A 20,125-nucleotide genomic window follows, 5' to 3' on the forward strand; every position below is an offset into this window, starting at 1 on the left:
TGTGAGGCCATGCACGCGTGTGTGCAAGAGGCACCGCCCATGTTGGTAGCCGGAGTGGGGAGCTGTGGGGGGACGAGCTGTGCACGTGGAGCACTGCGGTGTGGGCGCACGAGTGCCGTGCCCATGTAGCGCTGGGGGAAGAGCCGCCTGCGAGCCAGGCACCACGAATGGCGTCGCGTGTGCCCATGGCCACCAGCGTGCGGGTGTGTGTGCAAGAGGTGTGTGCGGGGCTGTGTGTGGAGGGCAAGTGCCACACGTGTGTGGAAAGATGTGTGTGCAAGGGGGGTGTGTGTGGGAAGAGCTGTGTGTGAGGAGTGTGCGTCCAAACAAAAGGGGTGTGTGTGGAGAGGGTGTGTGTGTGGCGGGGTGGTGTATGTGTGGAGAGGCGTGTGTGTGTGGAGAAGCGGGTGTGTGGAGAGAGGGGGGTTTGTGGAGAGGGATTGTGTGTATGGAGAGGGCTGTGTGTGTGGAGGGTGTGTGTGTGTGTGTGGAGGGGTTGTGCGTGAGGGGGATGCGTGTGGAGTGAGAGTGTGCGTGTGGAGAGGGGTGTGTGTGGAGTGGTGTCTGTGTGGAGAGGGGTGTGTGTGTGGAGAGGGATGTGTGTGCAGGGAGGGGTGCGTGTGGAGAGAGATGTGTATGTGGAGAGAGGGGTGTGCATGGACAGGGGGGTTTGCAGGGGGGCTGTGTGTGTGTGGAGAGGATGTGTGTGTGGAGGGGTGTGTGTGTGTGTGGAGGCGGGGTGTGTGCGAGGGGATGCGTGTGTGTGGAGACGGGCGTATGTGCACAGGGGGTGCATGTGCGTGTGAAGAACTGTGTGTGTGGGGGGCTGTGGCGGGGACCGCACGCCCGCGTGTGAGGAGAGGCCCGTGAGGCGAGCGCCCTGCCGCCCGCCGTGCCCGCGCCGCCGGCGGCTGCCCGGGGCGGGGCCTGCTGACGCATTGCGGCTGGAGCGGGCGCGGGGCGGCCGGGGCGGGGGAGCCGGACCCCGGGGGGGCGGGAGGCCGGTGCCCGGGGCCCGTCCCTCAGCCCGCCGGCGGGCTGACTGACAGCGCTCCCCGTCCAGGGACTGGAAGGGCCGGAGCGGGGCGGGGGGTAGGAGGAGGAGCGGCACGAACCGCCCTGCGCTGCCGCGGCTCCTACCTATTCATTCAGGCACCTAAAATGGCTGGAGAGAGGCGGTGGCGGAGCAGAAGGAGGAGGTGAGGGGGGGGGGGAGCCGCGGCAGTGCCCCCACCTCCTCCCCGGCGGGCCCCTCCTCGGCCCGGCAGCGCTCCCCGCTCCCGCAAAGGCTCGCGGCCGCCCCTCGCCTGCCCCCCGGCACCATGTCGGCCGGCCAGGACGAGAGCTCGGTGCGGGTGGCGGTCAGGTAAGCGGCGGCGCCACCTCTCCTGCGGGGGCCGAGGAGGGCGGGCGGGCGGGCGGCAGAGGAGGGGGCGGGGGGAGAGCAGTCCCCGCGGGCTATCACGCCACGGGTGACCGCGGCCGTGCCCGCGGGCGGTGCGCGGTCCCCACCCGCGGGGACAGGGACAGCAGCGGGGGATATCTTCCCTGCAGAACGTGTGTCGCCTCGGCTCCTGCTGAGCCTCTTTTTCCTTGCAGCAGTTGGAAATAGTCAAAAGAGAAGGAAAAAAAAAAAAAAACACCCCAAACCAAACCCTTTCTGAGGTCTTTCTCAGTCATTTCTCTAATTTTCAGCAATGACCCTAAAAATATTCCAAGTAATTATAGCCCGGCGCTGCAAGTGCTTACTCATGGGGGCAAAGCAGTCCCTTGACTGCGGCGATGCTGTTTGCATCACGGAGCTTTGCGAGCGTGGATGCTGGCAGACTGATATTTTTAGAAGGGTAAAAAGGCTTTTATCCCACGGAGGCTGTGTCTAACCTTACACACCGGGAGGGATGAACTTCCATGAGGCTGCTCACAGTAAATTAGAATGGGTATATGTAAAAGTCATAATGGGAGTGGAGCTTGTATCATTTTAAAACATCAGCTAATTCAAATTACTCTTTTATCAGAGATAAAAATCTGTTGTTCATCAGTGAACTCCTGGCTCTTCTTGGTTTTCTATGTGAAGATATTATTTTATTGTTTGAAGAACTTCCAGATTAGCCCACGGATGCCTTCATTTTCGAGATGTCTTTGTGTGATTCAAACATGAGGAGAAAAAAAAATATATATACGTGCACGTATATATAGGCACATACATATTTTAATTTTGATTGTGATGCTGAATGATGGTGTATTTCTTTCCTTTAAATAAGTTTCTTTATATTATATGTTGGCACGCTTGGAGTATTATGCCACAAGAAATCAGACTTTAGGGGAAGGTCTGTATCTACTAATGGGTCCTTGGAACCATCACGTACATCTCACTTTGGTACATAATTCAAGGGTTGTGCAGGAAGAAAAAGGGGTGAATCGTTTTTTCGCTGAAGGGTGTAGTAATAGCAATGTTACTGCATGGTCTTGTTGGTATGTTAGTGTAGGGGGAACGGTTCAATAACATTTTCAGTAAACAGGGAAACACCGCCCCTGCATGATAACGTGGGGTGTATGCTGCAGTTGTTCATCAAAGTCTACTTGATAATTGCAGTAGAATTTTCTATGGGGAGAGATGCTTTTGTGAGTGTTGTTATCCATTGAAGCATTTCTCACATAAAGTACAGGGAGGTATTATTCCAAAGCATAATTAGGCTGTATTTTTTAAAAGGAAAATATGAGATAGGTGTGATCTGAAAAATAGGGTGTGTTACAGGTTTACAGACTGCTGTCTCATTTGAAGAAAATATTAAATATGTTCTGAGCCAAAAAAAATAGTGATGTAGAAGTTCATTTACAAACATAGGTTTGTTGCAGCTGGAAATTAAATAAAATGTACTGGTTCAAATATGTTTATAGTTGTAGGTGTGTGATAAATACATTAGAAGTAATATATGGCAAAGAATGTGTAAGAATGAATTAAAATCACCCAGCTGTAGCTCTTGAAAACAAATCCCTAATGTTACGATGCATATTTCTGTAATATAATTGTCTAAATAACATCTTATGTCTGAGCTCAGTTCACTAGTAATGAAGAATTGCATTTTTTCTCCTGTCTGCTTTCTTCCTTTTGGCAGATTAACTATTCATGTAAAAGATTTCTCCCTCTCTGCTTAGCAATCATGAACAGAAGCATGCATAATTTTTTCTTTTCTACCAGTAGTTCTCTGTAGATGGTTTTCTATTATTTCTGCTTGTGTATTTTGCAAGACTAGTTGAATTATAGGACTGTGCAACTCGCTGCTTATCTGTGCCATGCTGTACTGTGCATTAGGAATACTACATTCTGTTTCCTTGTTGGTTGTGTTCTTCAGCTCTTTTGAGTAACTAGAGCTTAGTTCAATGATTATTTCCTCTGTTGTGATGAATTAGTCGTTGGTTTTGTGTGTGTTTTCTGAATAAGGCTTGCTCTACAACAGGACCAGCTTTCAGTTTGCAGCCCCTGTGGTAGTAACCGAAGTAAGATACTACAAAAGCATATTGCAGTGAACTTACTGCAAAACTGAATTTGCTTAAACTTTAAACATGGGTTATGGAATAGACATCACTGAAATTGTTTAGCGAATTATTTTTTTCAGAACCTGGTTATCTCACTTAATTGTATACAACAGGATTCAAAAATACTTCATTCTTTCCAATTAGCACCACCTTTAAGCTATCATCTTGTGTGCTAATCGCTCCCCGTTTTCTTTAGTGTAATAATGGATTTGTGAACGATGAGCTAAATACTGCGGTTTAGTGAAGCATGAAAGCTGAAAATAGTTTGGCAGATAATCCAGTTGCTAATGTTAAATTCCCCAATTAAGAAAAAAAAAAATTCTTTCTCTATTGTCAACCACCACTGAAAGACTTCTGGAATTACAAATTTGATGATGGTGTGCAACTTCAACAAAGAGCTTTGCTCTGTGTGTGATTGTGTATAGTGTCTGTTTTCAGATGAATTCGGAGGGCCCCCGTGATAGTTACCTAAACAGATGGATGGTGTTTCTTCTAACTGTGGAAAATTATCGTTTTTGTAAATCTAATATTACCATCTTGCTTTTATATAAATCTTTTCAGTATATGGAAGCTAACTTTTCCTGAGGAGGCTATGAAATGGTATAAACATCATAGTTCATGCTTCTGGAACCAGGACCACAAAAAGGATATAGGTTATAGTTCCTAATTCTTGTGTGTCTTGCCACTTTAGTGGTGTCCGCAGCCAAAATATGGCATGTAAGCTTCTTGCATGCTGGGTAGATGAAGTTCTCGCTTAAGGCTGAGATACTGACACAGACCACTGGCTACTGAGTATTGTGTTTTAGAAAGTCATTGTATAAGCTATCCAGGGACTGGATGGGGTCACTGCAGTCAGTGCCCATAACCGTTAGGTCAGAGTTACACTTACTTTTACCAGCCAAACCTGAGCTGTGTCATAGGAATTGGAATAGCTCCAACTGGAGAGGTAACAGTTAGTGCCTATTCTCACTCTGTATGGCTTGGAGCTGTAGGGTTAGGACATCCTAGCAGTGATGATCTAAGAAGACAAGAAAGTTTAACTTAGGTCCTTTGCATTTTTTTGATACATGTTAAACAAGGGAACTCTCGGACAGCAGTAATGTTTGGATAGAACTCACCAGAATGCATGGAGAACTACTAATTGATAAAGCATGGAAGGATGTCTGTTATTTGGATCCTGTTATGGAGAAGACACAACAATGTAGAATGTTGAAGTAAACATCTATCTACTAGTCTTCCAAAGGAGGAAGGTGGCCTTGATTCACTCTTAGTGGAGGTCTCAGATATACTGAACATACTGTATGAAAACAGAAGAAGAAATAATTAAGAACAATGTGAAAAGATGAATAGCTGTGGAAGCTGACCAGTAGTCTGGAAAAACAAGATGATCACTTGGACATGCTTGTGTGACACCTCAGGTGGAGTGAACAATAACAGGGCATGAAGTGACAGTTGGTGAAGCTAAAGGAAGTGAAGTAGGGCTTTGGCATTGGCATATTGTCATTGTGAAAGATGGAGCCCAGTTAAAACTGTGCTAATGGGCAGAATTCAAAGAACCAGGGTAGAGAGGAGTTAGGGGATGGTGTTTTATAATCAGATGTGTTTAACATCATTGAGCAGTCAAGAGCAGAGCTGTGAAAGTTTCAATTTTTCACCGTCCTTGGTATGTTTGTGTAGATGTGCCTTCTTCCCTACTTTGGTAAGAGTACCGCACTACTACTGCTTCAGCTGCTGAGATTGGAATCTGTTCTGTGTTTCAGAGGAAAGCAAAGAAGGGAACTATCGCTCCCTTCCTCCTCACATGTGTAGAGGCTGTGGGGTCCAGCCACCCAGCTCTTCCCTGAATCATCTAAAAAGTTTCCTTCTCGTACCTGGCCTGGGTGTCTGCAATACATTGTCACACTGCTTTACGGAGGTGAAATGTTGATGTTTGCCAAGTATGGAAATTATGTGTGCAAAATGCAATGGATCTACTGGGATCCATTTCTAATAACAGTGGGAGTAGCAAGTGCAGCTGATGAATTAAAAAGACCCAGCTTCTGCTTCTGGTATTCCAAAAGAGAGATGAAGTCCTTTAGAAAAACATATTGATTACTAAATCAATTTAGGAACAGAGATTTTTGCAACTAATCAATCTGCTTGTGGCATGAAATCAGGATACAGTGCTAACTTTTGATAAGGCAAAGGGGATATGTTCATCCCTTGTAACCTTAGCCTTCTACTGCAAGGGTTTGTTATGGGAACACTGGTTTTCTTCTTTTTGTACTGCCAGTTCTTGAACTATGTGACTAGTTGGACCTCTTCAGCACTTTTTTTCCTTTGCTAACTTCTGTGTGGTTTTTTTTTTTCCTCCCCATACAGAATCTGCTGTTTGTTGTTGTTGTGCCTCCATGTATATTTTCATCTTTTGTATTCCTCTTTTTCAGCTTTTATTTCTAATAGCTTTTACACTGAACTTGTTCTCCTCTGTGCTAGATCCAGCTAGTGTTAAATACATTAGAAAAGGAGCAGCTGAGTGGAAGGAACCTGTCTTTTTGATAGGTGTGTTTTGAAGCACTTTGGCTGTTGAAATTAATTTTCTTTCTTGGGCTGCTGTTCTGCAAACACTTACAGCTGTGTTTGAGCTTCCTACCATGAATAGATCCTCAAATGTCAGATGAATGGCCATGTATGCTGTGGTACATATCACAAGCTTTGGAGGGCAGAGGTACTCATTTCGTGCTTCCCATACAGCGCTAATTATTCTCATAAATCATTCTGTAACTAGATAGACAACAGCAATAAATTACAGTACCATCCATTGGCTCCTTAAAATTAAAAAAAGTTTTCCTTTTACTAGACAGTAGTTATTATCCATCTGTAATCACGTGAAGCTGTGAAACATTTGAGGGGAAAATGTCTCAAAGTAACTGCATTCATGAAGTTTAGCTGTCTGTTGGTATGTCCCACCAAAGATGAAAAAAATTGTTCAACAGTATTAAATAGTAATGTTTTGGGGACATTGGGTGTTGGGAAATAACTCTTTTGGAGAAAGAGTCTGTTAGTGGAAAGCTACAAAAGAGATCTTGTTTTTAGAAAGCTCATGTTTCATATCTTTTGTTAGTTTTTATGTTTCTCTTTGCTCCTTGACTTAAACAAACATTCCCTTGTCCTTCCCTGAAACTTTACTCTACCCCATCCACATGTTTTGCATTTTTGCTGGGGAAAAAAAAGACATGGCACCATCTGCTGCTGAATTAATTCAGGTTTCATCATATCTAACTTGATCATCCGTAACTGATATTGCTTGGGGCAGGCTGAAATGTGTGATCTTGCTTTCTAGGAAATAAACTTCCCTTTCCTTAAGTCATGTGATGTAAACACAAACTCATTCTTTGAGGGAGGGGAAAGAAATCCTAGTCAGACATTTCCCTTGATGTCATGTATTCTTTGCCAAAAGATGGATATGTCTTGAATTTAAGAAGAAAAAGCAATGAGTGGTGTGCATGAGTGGTCTGTTCATGCTTGTGGATGATTATATGTCTAACTTGGCATTTCCCAAAGTTTGTAGAAGACTTGGGAGTTTACTTTGCTTTGAAAATCCATCGAGTTAGTCACTGACTTCCATTTAATGGTGTTTTCTTTACTACTTATTTTCTGTGGAGAATTAGGATTTATATTGTTGGCCTAGACATTCCTTTATTACTAAACTCAAGGCTTCACGTTTTCAGTTTTTCTGTGTGACTTCTGTAAGTTCTACTGCAGTAGCTGAATGGTCTTTGTGCTTGGGATCAAGGGAGCCTTGCTCCCTCCCTCTGCTTTCCTTTTATTTGCTTTAAGCGTTTTATAGATTGCCCTTGCTGTGCACTCAGAGATGGCTGCTGGAAATCTTGCTTTCATGTTCTGTCGCATGATTACTGCTACGGAAATAGTCATTTTACGTGCATTTTTTTCTGTTAAAGGAAAAGATTCAGTATCCTACTGTATCAGCTGCTGCTGGAGCAGAGAATTTTTTGTTGTGCTAATATTATTCCTACGTAGAATACTTGCAAGAAGTTAAAAGTATAATTTGAACTGGTGAACAAAAAAGTTTAATTAGAAATCAAACCAGACCTGAACAAGTCCAGCAAGAGTAACTACATGAGCTGTGCATTTTTCTTGTCCTCTTTCTCCTCTCCTCTAAAATTGTTTTAAATCTTTGTTAATTTTCTTCCTGTCCTTCCTCCTGTTTTTGTAACTCTCCATGTCTATTTCTACTTTTCCCTGGTGAAACTTTTCTGGAATAAATGTGTCTGCTCCAGTGTGACTAAAGGCAGAAATGCAGCCTGATTTTTTTCAAACGTGTTTTCTTGTTTGATGTGTTTACCATAGCAACAAGATGCAAATGAAGAATGGTGAAAGGATTTTAAGGTCAGCGTCACTGTGAGTTTGATGCATAGAGAAGGTCTATTCTATATGTATTTTAAAAATAAAATAAACTGCTGATTCAGAGCTAACAATTGATTAGTGTAAAAATATTTCCTGGGTAGACTCTGTATGGAAATAAGGAGTGAGTACCATCTGGTTCTTTATTTTTGTTAGTATCCTCAACAGATTTGGTAAAGTTGGCCACTGCTGAAATAATTCATTTTTGTTTAAAGAACACTTTTTTATAATCAGCTGACAACTGCTAGGCTTGCTGTTTGGGACAATGGACTCTTTAAGGATCTTTAGGTCTTTATGTCATTCACTTTTGTTAGGTAGACTTATCCCTTCAGCCTGTTTACTATGGAGTTTCAACACAGAAAGCTGAGAGCAACAAAACTTAGTAAAGGGTTATGATAGTATTGTTCTACTATACACAGCAATTCATATGTATTCAAGTTGAATAGTACGTTTCCATTGTTAGATTTAAAAATGGATTAAAGGATTTGTTGTCTCGCTAATTTTCAGTGTCTCACTGGTGGTTCTTGCATTCATGCTGTTACAGGAACTCTGCATGCTTCAGTTGGTTAGCGAATACCTAACTCTTTGCAGGACATTTTGGATTTAATGTAGTTTCTCCATACTTGCTCTTAAATACTCGAGGATTCTTGAAGTGCTTTCTCTTGTACACTGTAGCTTTGAAGGACACTTATTTTCCTTTCATTTATGTTCATCGTAATTGATCCTTTAAAAACGTGAATAAAACATGATTCTGAAGGTGGGTAAGAGTCAAAGGACTGTGGCGTGCTGTAGCCTGATGGTTTAACTACTACAGCTGAACACGTGGAAGGTTATAGCTAATAGGACTGGACAGAAAATGTTTCTTTTTTGTAAGACATCTCAAATGGAAGAGTTTGATCAAAGAGTCTTCTCTGTTTACCTGGTCTAATCTCACTCAGGGTCTTGAACATCTTGAACATGTCTTCCACATCCTGGGTTAATGCTTCAACCACTTGGTTACTGTCTTTGTTTAAGCCCGTGTGTTTTTTCATTATTTTCATTGACTATTTTTTTCCCCTCCCATTTCTAACCATGGTAGATGTGTTTTGCTTAACACTGCTAAAACAAAAAAAACAAAGAGGGCATTTTAAGCTGAAAAGCTGTATAGCTTTGGAGTATTAATGTCAGTCAGGAGACTATATTGAAGTATGTGAATTGTTAGCAATGTTGATTAAAGGGTTATGCAAGTCATCAGTAATAGTTTAAAACAAAAGAAAGAATATCCTCTGGAAATATATTGCAAATAATGAAATATAGTCTTGCACAATTCTGAGGTCGCTAGCAAGCCTGCTAAGAAATGTCTCGTGCAGTATAACCCTTTGTATTGTGTAGACCATAGGAACCCAGGTAAGCCACTTTCTTTGAAGCATTTGGTACTGTGAGACTGCATCTTCTTGGAATAAAGTGTTAGCAAGGTAGATTGAATTAAATAAGATGCCTGTCTATATAACCTATTAAAAATACTGAAAATTAAGAAGTTACTTATCTAATTAACTTTGTTTTTCAAAGCCAGTATTTCTTAGCATTCATGTTGTTGGACTTTTCTTCCCTTTAGCATGGGACTAATTGGGAGATGAGTCCTGAGACCTTTGGTGGCACTCTGAGTAGCGCATTATCCAAAGATCTTGGAGTTGCTAATTTCTCACTCAATAGTATTGATTAAATATATTTGCCAACTGCAGCTGTGCTTCTGTCTTAGTTTGTGCTTGATTCTGTCCTAGGACAGAATCTCTATGTCCCTATCTCCACCCTTATGAGGATATGAGAGGGCTATGAGTGTAGGTAGTCAACCTTTTGTCTTTTTTTTTAATACTGTTTTTCTGCTCTTCCCTCCCCATGCTCCACTGGTGCTTTGTGTATTATCATCTCAGAATTATGTCATAAACTCCTCAGGCCAAAGATGTAGCTTCAAAGTATAGTAAACACTTATGGTGTGATATAAATAATACATGATGTAGTATCATGAGAAAAGCAACTGCTATTAAAACACCTGAGTTTTCAGTAGCTTACCTTCTATGAATAGTGTTACAATTAAAAATTCTGTTTTGCTAAAGCGTGTATATGGCTTTGTTTCTCCCTTCTGCCACCATTTGCTTCTGTGTGAAGAGGAAAAAAAAATTATGCCTGTACCAGACACTTTGATCTGTAGGAGATAGCTGACTACTTTTTTTTTCTTTTTTTTTTCTACCTGCCAAACAAACCATACTTTGCTTCAGTTTTCACTCTACGTAAGTTGTCCAGGTAAGGTTTGTTTCACTCCCTGGTCTCAAATGCGTTCCTTTTGAAGTCTGGTCTTTAATTTCATGAAATCATTATTTTCAGGCTCTGGCTCTGTAACGTGATGCCTTTGATATTTTTTTTTTTTTTTTAAGATGACTTATCTATACACATTACTTTGCAGACTAGGGATATTGATACTGTCTGAACATCTCCTCTATTTTCTTTTCCTAGTTATATCATGTGTGTGAATAACTGGTATGTTTAGGAAAACTTGATTTGTTTTATGAGCAAACTGCTTGAAACACATTAAAGACCAGAAAAATATTTTCATGTTGGGTTAAAGGGGAGTAAATATCTGAATATATATTTTTCTAGACATGATAGAAGAGAGAAGGATTCCACTTTTAACAATGTTTGAAGCGGTAGGAAATCAGAGAGAAGGCCACCTCTTCAATCTATATCACTTAAAGCATGGCTTGCGCTTCTGTCTAATCTAATCAATCAGCCCATCACTCAAACAATAAAATTGCCATTTTGATCTTCACTAGCAGAACTTTGAGTTCAGCAAAAGTGGATTGATGTTCAGTGAGCTCTAAAAATGAGATTTGAGATAGGGCTGAACTGGTATTGACAGGCAAACTATTTGACAATTAAACATCAGTATAATTAAAAGTCACTTTTTCTTTCTTTTGTACGCCCAAAAGCTTCAGACTTTGGGGTTTTGTTTGTGTGGGGTTTTGTTGTTATTGTTTTGTGGGTGTCCCTTTTTTGTTCTTTTTCTTTTTCTTCCCCACACAGTCCCCAAAGTGATATACATTGGCTGGTCGTCTAGTTAGCCCACTGTCTTGGCTCCGCATTTTAAAGCGTAGCTGTAGATATATTTCATTATCGTTGTTAGCAAAGCTTTTGAGGAACAGATGGACTTTTCATTGTTCTCTAAATGTCAACAAGTAAAGCCTTGGTAGGCCTTAAAGAGGAAGAAACATTACACAGCTCAGAGCTTCAGATGAAAGTCCTTTGTTCTGTGCTTGCAGCCCTGAAAGCAGGGCTGGCCCATGCCAGGCCAACGCTTCTGTTGACTTTTTTTTTTTTTTTTTTTTTTTTTTTTTTAACTCTTAAGACTGCTGTATGCTGTGATGTTTCTTTGGGAAGAGAGGACTTGCATAAAATGGTGGTGGCCTACATCTTGGATGATACTTGACTGAAAATAAAGGGCCAGTCCACTCTCTGCTGCTACTGTAGGCAAGAATTCAAGTGATAAGGAATAATGCATAACAATTAATCGTGAAACAGCAGTGTGGTATTGTAGGAAAAGAAGAAAATTAGTGTATATAGAAATTGAAGTTTTTATATAAGGTGCAAAGTAATCCATACCCTTTGTTCATTACTGCTAATGTCTTGGCTGGCATCTAGTGTTAAGTTTTGGGTGCTGTGTTTCAAGAAAAACGCGGAATTGAAAAGAGAAGGGAAATGACTTTGTCTAGAAAATGTGACCAGTTCCATAGCGTGAGGTATGAGGAATGAAGATTGCCAAGAGACACGTCTTGAAATGCCTAGGGTCAAGTGCAAAGTAGAAGAGAAGGAATTGTTCTTCATGTTCAAGGTGAAATGAGTAAAAGGTAATAGGCTTAAATTAGAGTAAGAAAAGTAAAAGATAGGAAGAAAATATTTTTCTATTGTAAGGATCGATGGCCTGGAACAATTTGTCTGTGAAGATGTGGAATTGCCCATATAGGAGACTTTTATAAACAGTTCAAACTGATAACTGCCAGGTACGTTTTGGACATAGTTGACAGTATTTTGGTCCAGAAAGGTAGAGTGGAGGAATAAACTCTATGGTCTTTCCATCTCTTTTCCATCCCACTTATCTGTAATTCTGTGAAGCTGCATGTTGAGTGCCAGGACTTGAGTTCAGCACAGTTGAATGATCCCATTCAGGCATCAGAATGCGTTTACAGGAGTGTGAAAATGCCCGCATGGACAGTAAAGCCTTACAGATTTGGAAGGCTAAGCTTAGACTAATTCAAGTTTGAAGGGACATCAGGAAGTCATCTGATCCAACCTCCCTTTCAAAGCAGGGTCAAAACTAAATTCAGGCAAGGCTGTTCAAGGCTCTAGCAAGTTAGGTCTTGTAAAAACCTCTGAGGTTGGAGAGTCCTCAGTCTCTGGGCAACCAATACCTGGCTGTCCTAATGAGCAAAATTTTTTCCTTATGCCAAGTTGGGAAGTCTCTTGCTTTGGTTTTATGACCACTGCCTCTTGTCCTCCTGATGTGAACCTCAGTAAGGAGGTAAGGGTGTTGAAGAGCTCTGTGCCTGTGATCTGTTGGAAAGGGTGAGAGATGGGGGACAGCTCCAGCAAAGGGTTGCAACCTCTTCTCTAGATGAGTTCTGAATATGATAGAGCAGGTTCTTGGGGGACTGAAAGTCATCCAGTGGTGCTGGTGATATGGCTGCTATTAGGAGGCAATGTGTTGCAAGCAAACACTGCATGAAGTACTGGAAGCTTTTGTTTGTTTGCATGGTTTCTATATTCTTTCAGTTCTAAAATCTATTTCTCCCCCTCATCCAACCCCTCCCTACCTGTCTTGAAGACTATTTCATGGTACATGTGATGTTGCTGCTGTCAAGGAATTTTGAGTGTGATTCAGTTATGGGTAAAAATCTGCTTTCCTCTTCTCCCAGCAGGAATGTGTGGCAGTCACCTTCTGCCTGCATTTTCTTTGCCATACTTTAAGCTCACTTATTCTTTTGGCCAAGCTGACTAATGAGAATAATTAACCTCCAGCACTGTTTAACGTTTCTGTGCTTTTCAGATGTTCATGCTCTCCTCAGCCATCTCAATCGTGTCTGTTTCCCTGTTCCCCCTGGGCAGTTCATGTTTCAGTCTTTCAGTTCTTCTGGCTTGTTCAAACAATATCTTCTGTAAGTCAGAAAGAAATGCAGACAAGTGTCAGTGGTTTATCACATGAAGCACATGATAATCTTGTGAATATAACCCAAAGCATCAGTTACTTATCTCGGAACAGTTTCTTATGACTTCTTGGAAATGAGTTATAATTTGCATTATCAGTTTTTCCATTGAAAAATGGATTTTAAAGTTGTATTTATTTCTTTGGGTTTGTGTGTACATATAATGTGTGTGGAGCACTGGACAAAGTTAACATTCAGCTTGGTTTGTATTGTTGGATGTCTGCCTAGTGTCTGTGTAAGAGTTGTCTGGTTGAAGTTCAATCTGTTTAAAAGAGAGGAATGTATTGGGGGACTGAGGAAAGTGCTTCAAAGCTCATGAGATCTGCATCTCTTGATACGTGCTTTTGACTTCTCAGATTGCAGCTAGGAAATGCTACTGACTTCCGAGTTTTATCAGATTTGTCAAGGGAATTTGACTAATTGTAGTCTAACTGAACAACTGACTGCTTTTTTTTAGATGTGTATTCTGTTGTTTATGCATGAATTTTTCATCTTAAGATAAAAGTTCTTTTGGGCAAAGCTATAGGTCTAATCAAGGAATATCCAGTGGGGCAGAACACTTGTAACATACTGCACTGTTTTAGTGAAAATTGCTCTTCTGTTTTGTTGCCTCTTTGGTATAGAAGGGGATGGTCTCTCCAGCACAGCAATGTGTGTGAGAGGTCCTCTCCTTTGCTCAGAATTCATATGAATTGGCATTGTGTTATTTTTCCATTCTGATAACAAAAAATAAACTGTAGGATCCTGACTGTTAACCAACTTTCTGTTCAAAATAGCAACAGTGCTACAATTTTAATTTAGTGTATCAATGCATTAAATGTTGTAGTGATAGTAACTGTATTTCAAATGCTAAATTTGTAAACTTGTTTTTCTTGAGTCATTTGCTGTTTTGTGTAGGGGTTTTGGTTTGGTTCTTCCTTGTCAGCTAATAATGCTTTGGCCATTTAGTCGTCCTGCATTTCTGCAAGGTCTGCTTCTGAATGCCAGGTCCTTCAGAATGGCTCTGGGGGTGGCATTCAAGTACTCAAACCCAATCAGTTTGATGCATGATTTTAAGTAATGTTGTAACCCAAGGTTTCAGGTATTAATGAGTTCAACACGTTGTAAGGCCTTTTACCTCTGAGTCACTTTACTTTTCAAGTGCAATATATAAATTATTGAGGCTTATTTTCCCTATCTGTTTGTCCTTTGAGGCTGAAAGCTCTGTCTCTAGAGATCTTAACCATAGATGAGGGAAATGCCAGAAAGAAAACTGCTAGGCTAAAACAGAGATATAGGTATATTAATATGTGAGCATTAGTGTTGGTTGATGTAAAGTGATACCAGATGGATAACTTATAAGATACTGCTGGGAGAAATAGCTGAAACAGATTTCTGCATGTAAGGGATCTGCCTCTCTGCGGCAGTCATTACCAGTACTGAGAGTTCTCTGGATATGCTGCTACCTGTTGAGGTGGATGATGCCATGTACTCTATATACACCAGTATCCCCACTTCTGTATACCAGCATGAGCAAATCTCTGGCTAGGAGACACTGGCCACTTCACTCCCAAAGTTGGAAATACTTAAATAATCTGTGTGACTTGTTTTAGTTTTTTTTTTTTTTTCTTCAGTATAGGGCTAAGCTACAAAGTCTTGGACATCTGCTGCTGTTTATAGCATCAGCTCTGGTGTTGGAGTATCAGTGATCCCATCTTCTGAGTATTCATTTAGTATTTAATGTGCTGGGGAGATTTCTATTGCTTATTGATCTAGGTACAATTGGAGCACAAAGGTAGGGGATATCTTCAGTTACTTTGCAAATAGCTGAAAAGTTTTGTTCCCAAAGGAAACAGACTTTCAAAGCTCTCCTTTTCTTCCCCACAGCCAGGTAGAAATGGTAAAAGGGTGTAGACCCAGGGACTTTCCAGTTTTATTTTGAAGTCTGAAATGTTCAAGGACAGCCAGAGCCTTTTTACTTCTAATCCACAAATCTTTCTGGGTATCCTTATTATGTGCCATTATACTGGAGTTGTTCAGTTCAGTGTGCTTGTGACTAATGCAAAAATCATAGGAGAGCTACAGATTGCACAAGGACCTCTCTTATGTGGGTTGTAGGCTTTTGTTTTTTAAAAAGGAAAAACATTTTTTTGTCAGGTTTTTCTCACTTCTTTGAGTCCTGCTCTAATGTGTTTACTTCAAACTGTTAGCCAAGGTAAGTGACAAAGGCCTTCAAATATGAAATTTTATTTTATTAAAAAAACAAACAAAAAAAAAACCAAAAAACCAAACAACCCAAACCAGAGCAAGAATTGCCAGAGGTACTGCAGCTAACAGTTCCTGCTGTGACAGCAGGTTTTAGGTGGAGTGTCACTGTTGTACTATTTTCCAGCTGCTGAGTCTTTGTGTTGCTCCTTTTTTTGCTGCCTTTGCCAACACTGCTCTTGTAGATTAGAGGTCCTGAACAACCTGAATGTGTTGCTTTGCAATGGCTGCCTGGGAAGACAAAGCTGAAATCTTGTTACTCTGAACTGAAAACTGTTTGTGACACCTCCAGATTAGGATAATGATGGGTAGTATAGAAAAGACACAAGCGACTATGTACACTTTTGATCCATTCTGATGCTGATAAGATTATCTGATGTGTTGTGTAACACCAGTCCACTGGATTTGATTAAGAATCCAATTATGTGTTTAGTTTAAAAACATGATTGTATGTGAAGTGCAACCAGTCCCGACCTCAAACTACAAGAGGCAGGGAAATCCTCTCCTTTCATTAGTTCCAGGTAATCCTGCTCCCTGTCCTGAATCTGTCACTCAGTTATAGTTTGAATTGGTCTTGTTCCCATTCTTCAGCTACTGGTTCTTAATTCTGTGGTCTAGAAATGGTTAACTCTGGTAAGTATAGTTGGGAAATAAGCTATTTGTAGTTTCCTATGGGCCCTGCTAATTTTTCATGTGATGAGGCTTACATAAGGGATGCATTGCAGTTGCACTTCATTTGATGACAGAGCTCTGTGTTTCTGTGTAAACAGAAGTCAAGTGATAAGGCATGGGCAAGCAAAGTCTATAGTTGAAACCAGGGGGAAAACAAACTTTTCCAGGAGGATCTTAAGGTGGTACTATCTGCTTAACTGTCATGTTTCTTTTAAAGAAAGAAAAACCCCTGACAGTATTTTATTTAAGAAGATATCTTCTTAAATAAATATATTTAAAGAAATGAAAGAGCCTTCATTGCTAATATTGTTCCTTGCTTTAGCATTTCTTCAGATTTAGTGGTGAAATCAGTTAAGTCGTACAATTAAAATTTTGTGTAGCAGGAGTTAGCAAAACATTGAAATTTAAAACAGCACAGAGATCTTTCTCTTTAGCTTTGACACTGAAATAGTAAAAGCTGACTTGTGGAAGAATTAGAAGTACCTGTTTAGAGAAAACTGGAAATTCTAGAAAAAATAAATAGTATTGATCTACTAACACCCCTTTAAGACCTTGCTTAATACTTCTGGGCAATTTTGTGTTGAATGCCAGTTAGCTTAAGAAGTTTTGTGCAAATATTCAACTTTTCTTTCTAAATATGTTACCTTGTCGTATGCTGGCGTAAACAGCCTCCTACCTCTTCTCCCCATCCCCCAATTACTTTCTGTGGTGTTAAAGGAAATTATTTCAAGTGGAAACAAGGTTGGCCAAAACACTAGAGCTTTGTTATTGCTATATGATATTTTGGGGGGGCTTTTTTATTTGAGGTTTACTGTGAAAGTAGTGATAGTATGTGGTTGAAGCTGAGGGCAGCAATGGAGTGAAAGTCATGCGTGTATATTGGTGTGGGAGGCAGCTGCCTGGTTCATAGCAGTTGGTGATGCAGAGTTTGTAGCTTGTGTCTTCTGACTTCTTGATGCTGGTGAGGAAACAGTCTGAAACAGCTTTAATGTTACACATTAATACATGGATATATCTGTCTGTAGCTTTTAATAAATTCATGACCCTTTATGAAAGCTTTATATAAGCCTTAGCATAAGAACCTCCCTGGCCTTTAGGCACTACCAGTATGCCATTACAGCATTAATTTGTGTGAAGTCATAGTTTTCTATTTGCTGGCAAAGTTTATTGTTAGCTTAGGTATTGATCCTGGAAAACCTTATATGCATCTGCCCTGGGTAGGTCTCATATAAGCCAAAGGAACTCCTACGTTGCCTGATGCTAAGTGCTCAGAGTAATAAGGTATTTGGCCACAAGTCTTGTAACAGGTGCCATAGTCATCTTGGTTTTACTGTAGTCCTGGTATGTTACTTACAGTTACTGTAAGCTTAAATCTCTAAGGCAATTTGGAATAGTTTATATAAGAATACTTTTTTTGAAAGCAACTGTGCTACCTCCAGTGCATGAGGGACTATGAACTCTTATGCAGACAAACCACAAGTGATTTGCATTGATGATTTCTGAGAGCAGCTGTGAAATGCCTGATTTAGAAGTATTATATGCCAAGAAGAGCTGATTTAATTCAGTCAAGACAAAGAAATGGGTTTTGACCATGACCAAGCTTGTCAGGACAGAGTTTTCTTTCTGTCCCCAAGGAGCTGCAGCCAAGTGTTCAATAGACACAAGTGGTCCCAGGATCAGGTGTTGCCGCTTTGTGTGTGCCGGAGCTGAGGGAGGCTGGCAGAGCAGTGCCCAGCGGCTGTACGCCAAAGAGGAGAATTGTTCCAGAAACAGAGGCAGAGCTTCCCATGCCTGTAATGTAAAACTGAGAGAACTGCTTTTAATTTGTGTGAGCTATCTTGCTGTATGATTTATCCTTCTTTTTTTTTTTTTTTTTTTTTTTCCTTTTTTAAATGACTTTGCACTAATAGTTTTGGAGTTCTGGTTGGATTTGTAATCTAATCAGGGAACCTGAGCCCTACTGAAAAATTAAGCCTACAGCTAGAATGTGAAGCAGAAAGTACTTTTGCTGTTACACCACCATAGATATAGGTTGTTTAAAGCAGATACAAGTAGCAAGGAAGTAGCTAGTTCTTGCTAGATTTTATTCACTGTGTGTCATGAGTTAACTATGTAGTTGAGTTGTGAACCTGTCGGTTTACATTGTGGTGCATTACCAGAGTACACTTCTTTCATGGACGTGCTCTGTCCTGGAGCTAAAATTTTGCTGCAATGGTATTACCGGTATTATTTTTATTAGTGATCATTCCAAACTGTAGGCTTGCTAGTGCAGTGAGGTCTGCATGCTAGTAGCAATTAAACCTGGAGAATGATTGTATTTCCACACTGAATTGGCTCAGCCTAGTCAACAAGGACTTTCTACCTGCCTGGAGTAGAAGCTCAAGTGTTAGACAATCAGGCAGTCTTTTCCATTTCATATGTTACCAAAGGTCAAGAATATGAAATTAGCCCATACTTTCCTCATGAGGTATCACAGCGTGCTCTTTCACTTTCTGTTAGGTTAAAATCTCCAGTGATATGTTGGATATTATAGTCAATAAGTTTTGTGGATAATTTTAACTGTTAACGGAGAACTATAGAAGTAACATTGAAGCTTCACATCTTTAACTTTAGTCAGGTGATAAGTATCAGTCTATCAGATTCTAAATGGTGATTTTGGTTTTGTTTTGTTTTGTGTGTGTGTTTTTTTTTTTTTTTTTTGACTTAAGCCATTCTCTAATATGTTTCTTCGTCTTTACATAAAGGATGTTATTCTCTGCTGGCAGTGGGGAAATTTAATACTATAAGTGATGTGGAAGAAGCCGTAGTGGCTGCAGCTTTTTGCCCAACATAATTATCTTTGCCCAAATCAAACAAATAAGAAGTTGAAATATTCCAATTATTCATCTATGTAGTAAAATATGAAAATATTTAGAAAAAAATTCTGGTTTATCAGCCAGGAAGTTATTTTCCATGCAGTATGTATGTTTAGGCAGGGGTCTTCATTTTAATCAAATTCTCAATTTTCTGCCAGAACCATTTTATTAAACCATTTTATTAAAAAAGCTGGTTTCTGCAAACTTGTTTTGCTAGTCAGCTGTCACTAGTCCCTTTCTTTTCACTTCTCTTGTTATTTAAGCTCCAATTATTTCAGCTTTCCACTGGTATTTCCATATAAATGCTAAATATTCTCTCATTTACAAAAATATTTTTTTTTTTTTTTCCTGTCTTATCTCCACCACATCTGACAATCAGCCTGCAGTTAGCAGAACAAAGGATTATTGCCTGCTGATAATCTAAGTCTTGCACCTGGTTGAAACCTCATGGGGACTGTTGTTAGAATCAGTACCAAGAGACTTGCAAACCTCTCAACTCTTGGGGTGGGCTGGAGAACAGATGGGGGTGGAGTTTGGGGACTGTCAGTTTATATTTGCCTAAAATGCTTGCTTGCAACAAAGGAGCATCCAGCATTGTACTGAGCAATCAATTTGGAGCATGACTCAGCGTTGAAAAATGCTACCTACTGAATTTCTATCATAGTTTACTGAATTGCCCTGACTTTTAACTAACTGCTTAGAGGCCTTCTTTTTAAAGCATCATCTGAAGCCAACAAAGAGCAGCGAGGTGGTCAAGTCTTTGCAGAGCAGCTGAATACAGTGTCACTGCATAGGAACAAAAGGATGGAAAAAATAATCTTTAATTTTTGATGCTGTTGCTGCTAATGTGGATGTTTTTTCAGCCTTGCAAATAGGATGGATAGACATGAAGGACAGAATTATAACTGGGGACTGACATTCAAACATATAAAAATGTGTAGCTGAACCAGAAGGACTGAAGAACATGGATAATGTTGTTCCTTTCTGTTTTGCAAGTATTAAAACAGATAGTACTAAATAAAGCAAGTGGGTTATTTTCTCTTACCACACAGTTAGGATTTACTAGCTCAGAGCTTTCAGTCACTGCTTGAACAGTCTACCTTCTGTTTTGAAACAGTGCAACTTCTGTTCAGTAGAAACAGTCAACAATAAATATGAAGAAATTTTCTGTAGTTTGCTTTG

General features: G+C 40.4%; 1 protein-coding gene across 2 annotated transcripts in view; it reads left to right on the forward strand.

The window, feature by feature from the left end:
* The first annotated feature begins 1,268 nt into the window (after window positions 1–1,268).
* KIF21A (kinesin family member 21A) overlaps window positions 1,269–20,125 on the forward strand; it is a 93,582-nt gene continuing 74,725 nt past the window's right edge. For both annotated transcript variants that reach the window (XM_082479251.1, XM_082479252.1), the window contains exon 1: window positions 1,269–1,366. In XM_082479251.1, the coding sequence (XP_082335377.1) occupies window positions 1,323–1,366 (44 nt within the window). In that variant the 5' untranslated portion in view covers window positions 1,269–1,322. The remainder of the gene's footprint in view (window positions 1,367–20,125) is intronic.

Source organism: Vanellus vanellus (genome assembly GCF_965231255.1).
Source record: "Vanellus vanellus genome assembly, chromosome: 1".
Taxonomy (NCBI): Eukaryota; Metazoa; Chordata; class Aves; order Charadriiformes; family Charadriidae; genus Vanellus; species Vanellus vanellus.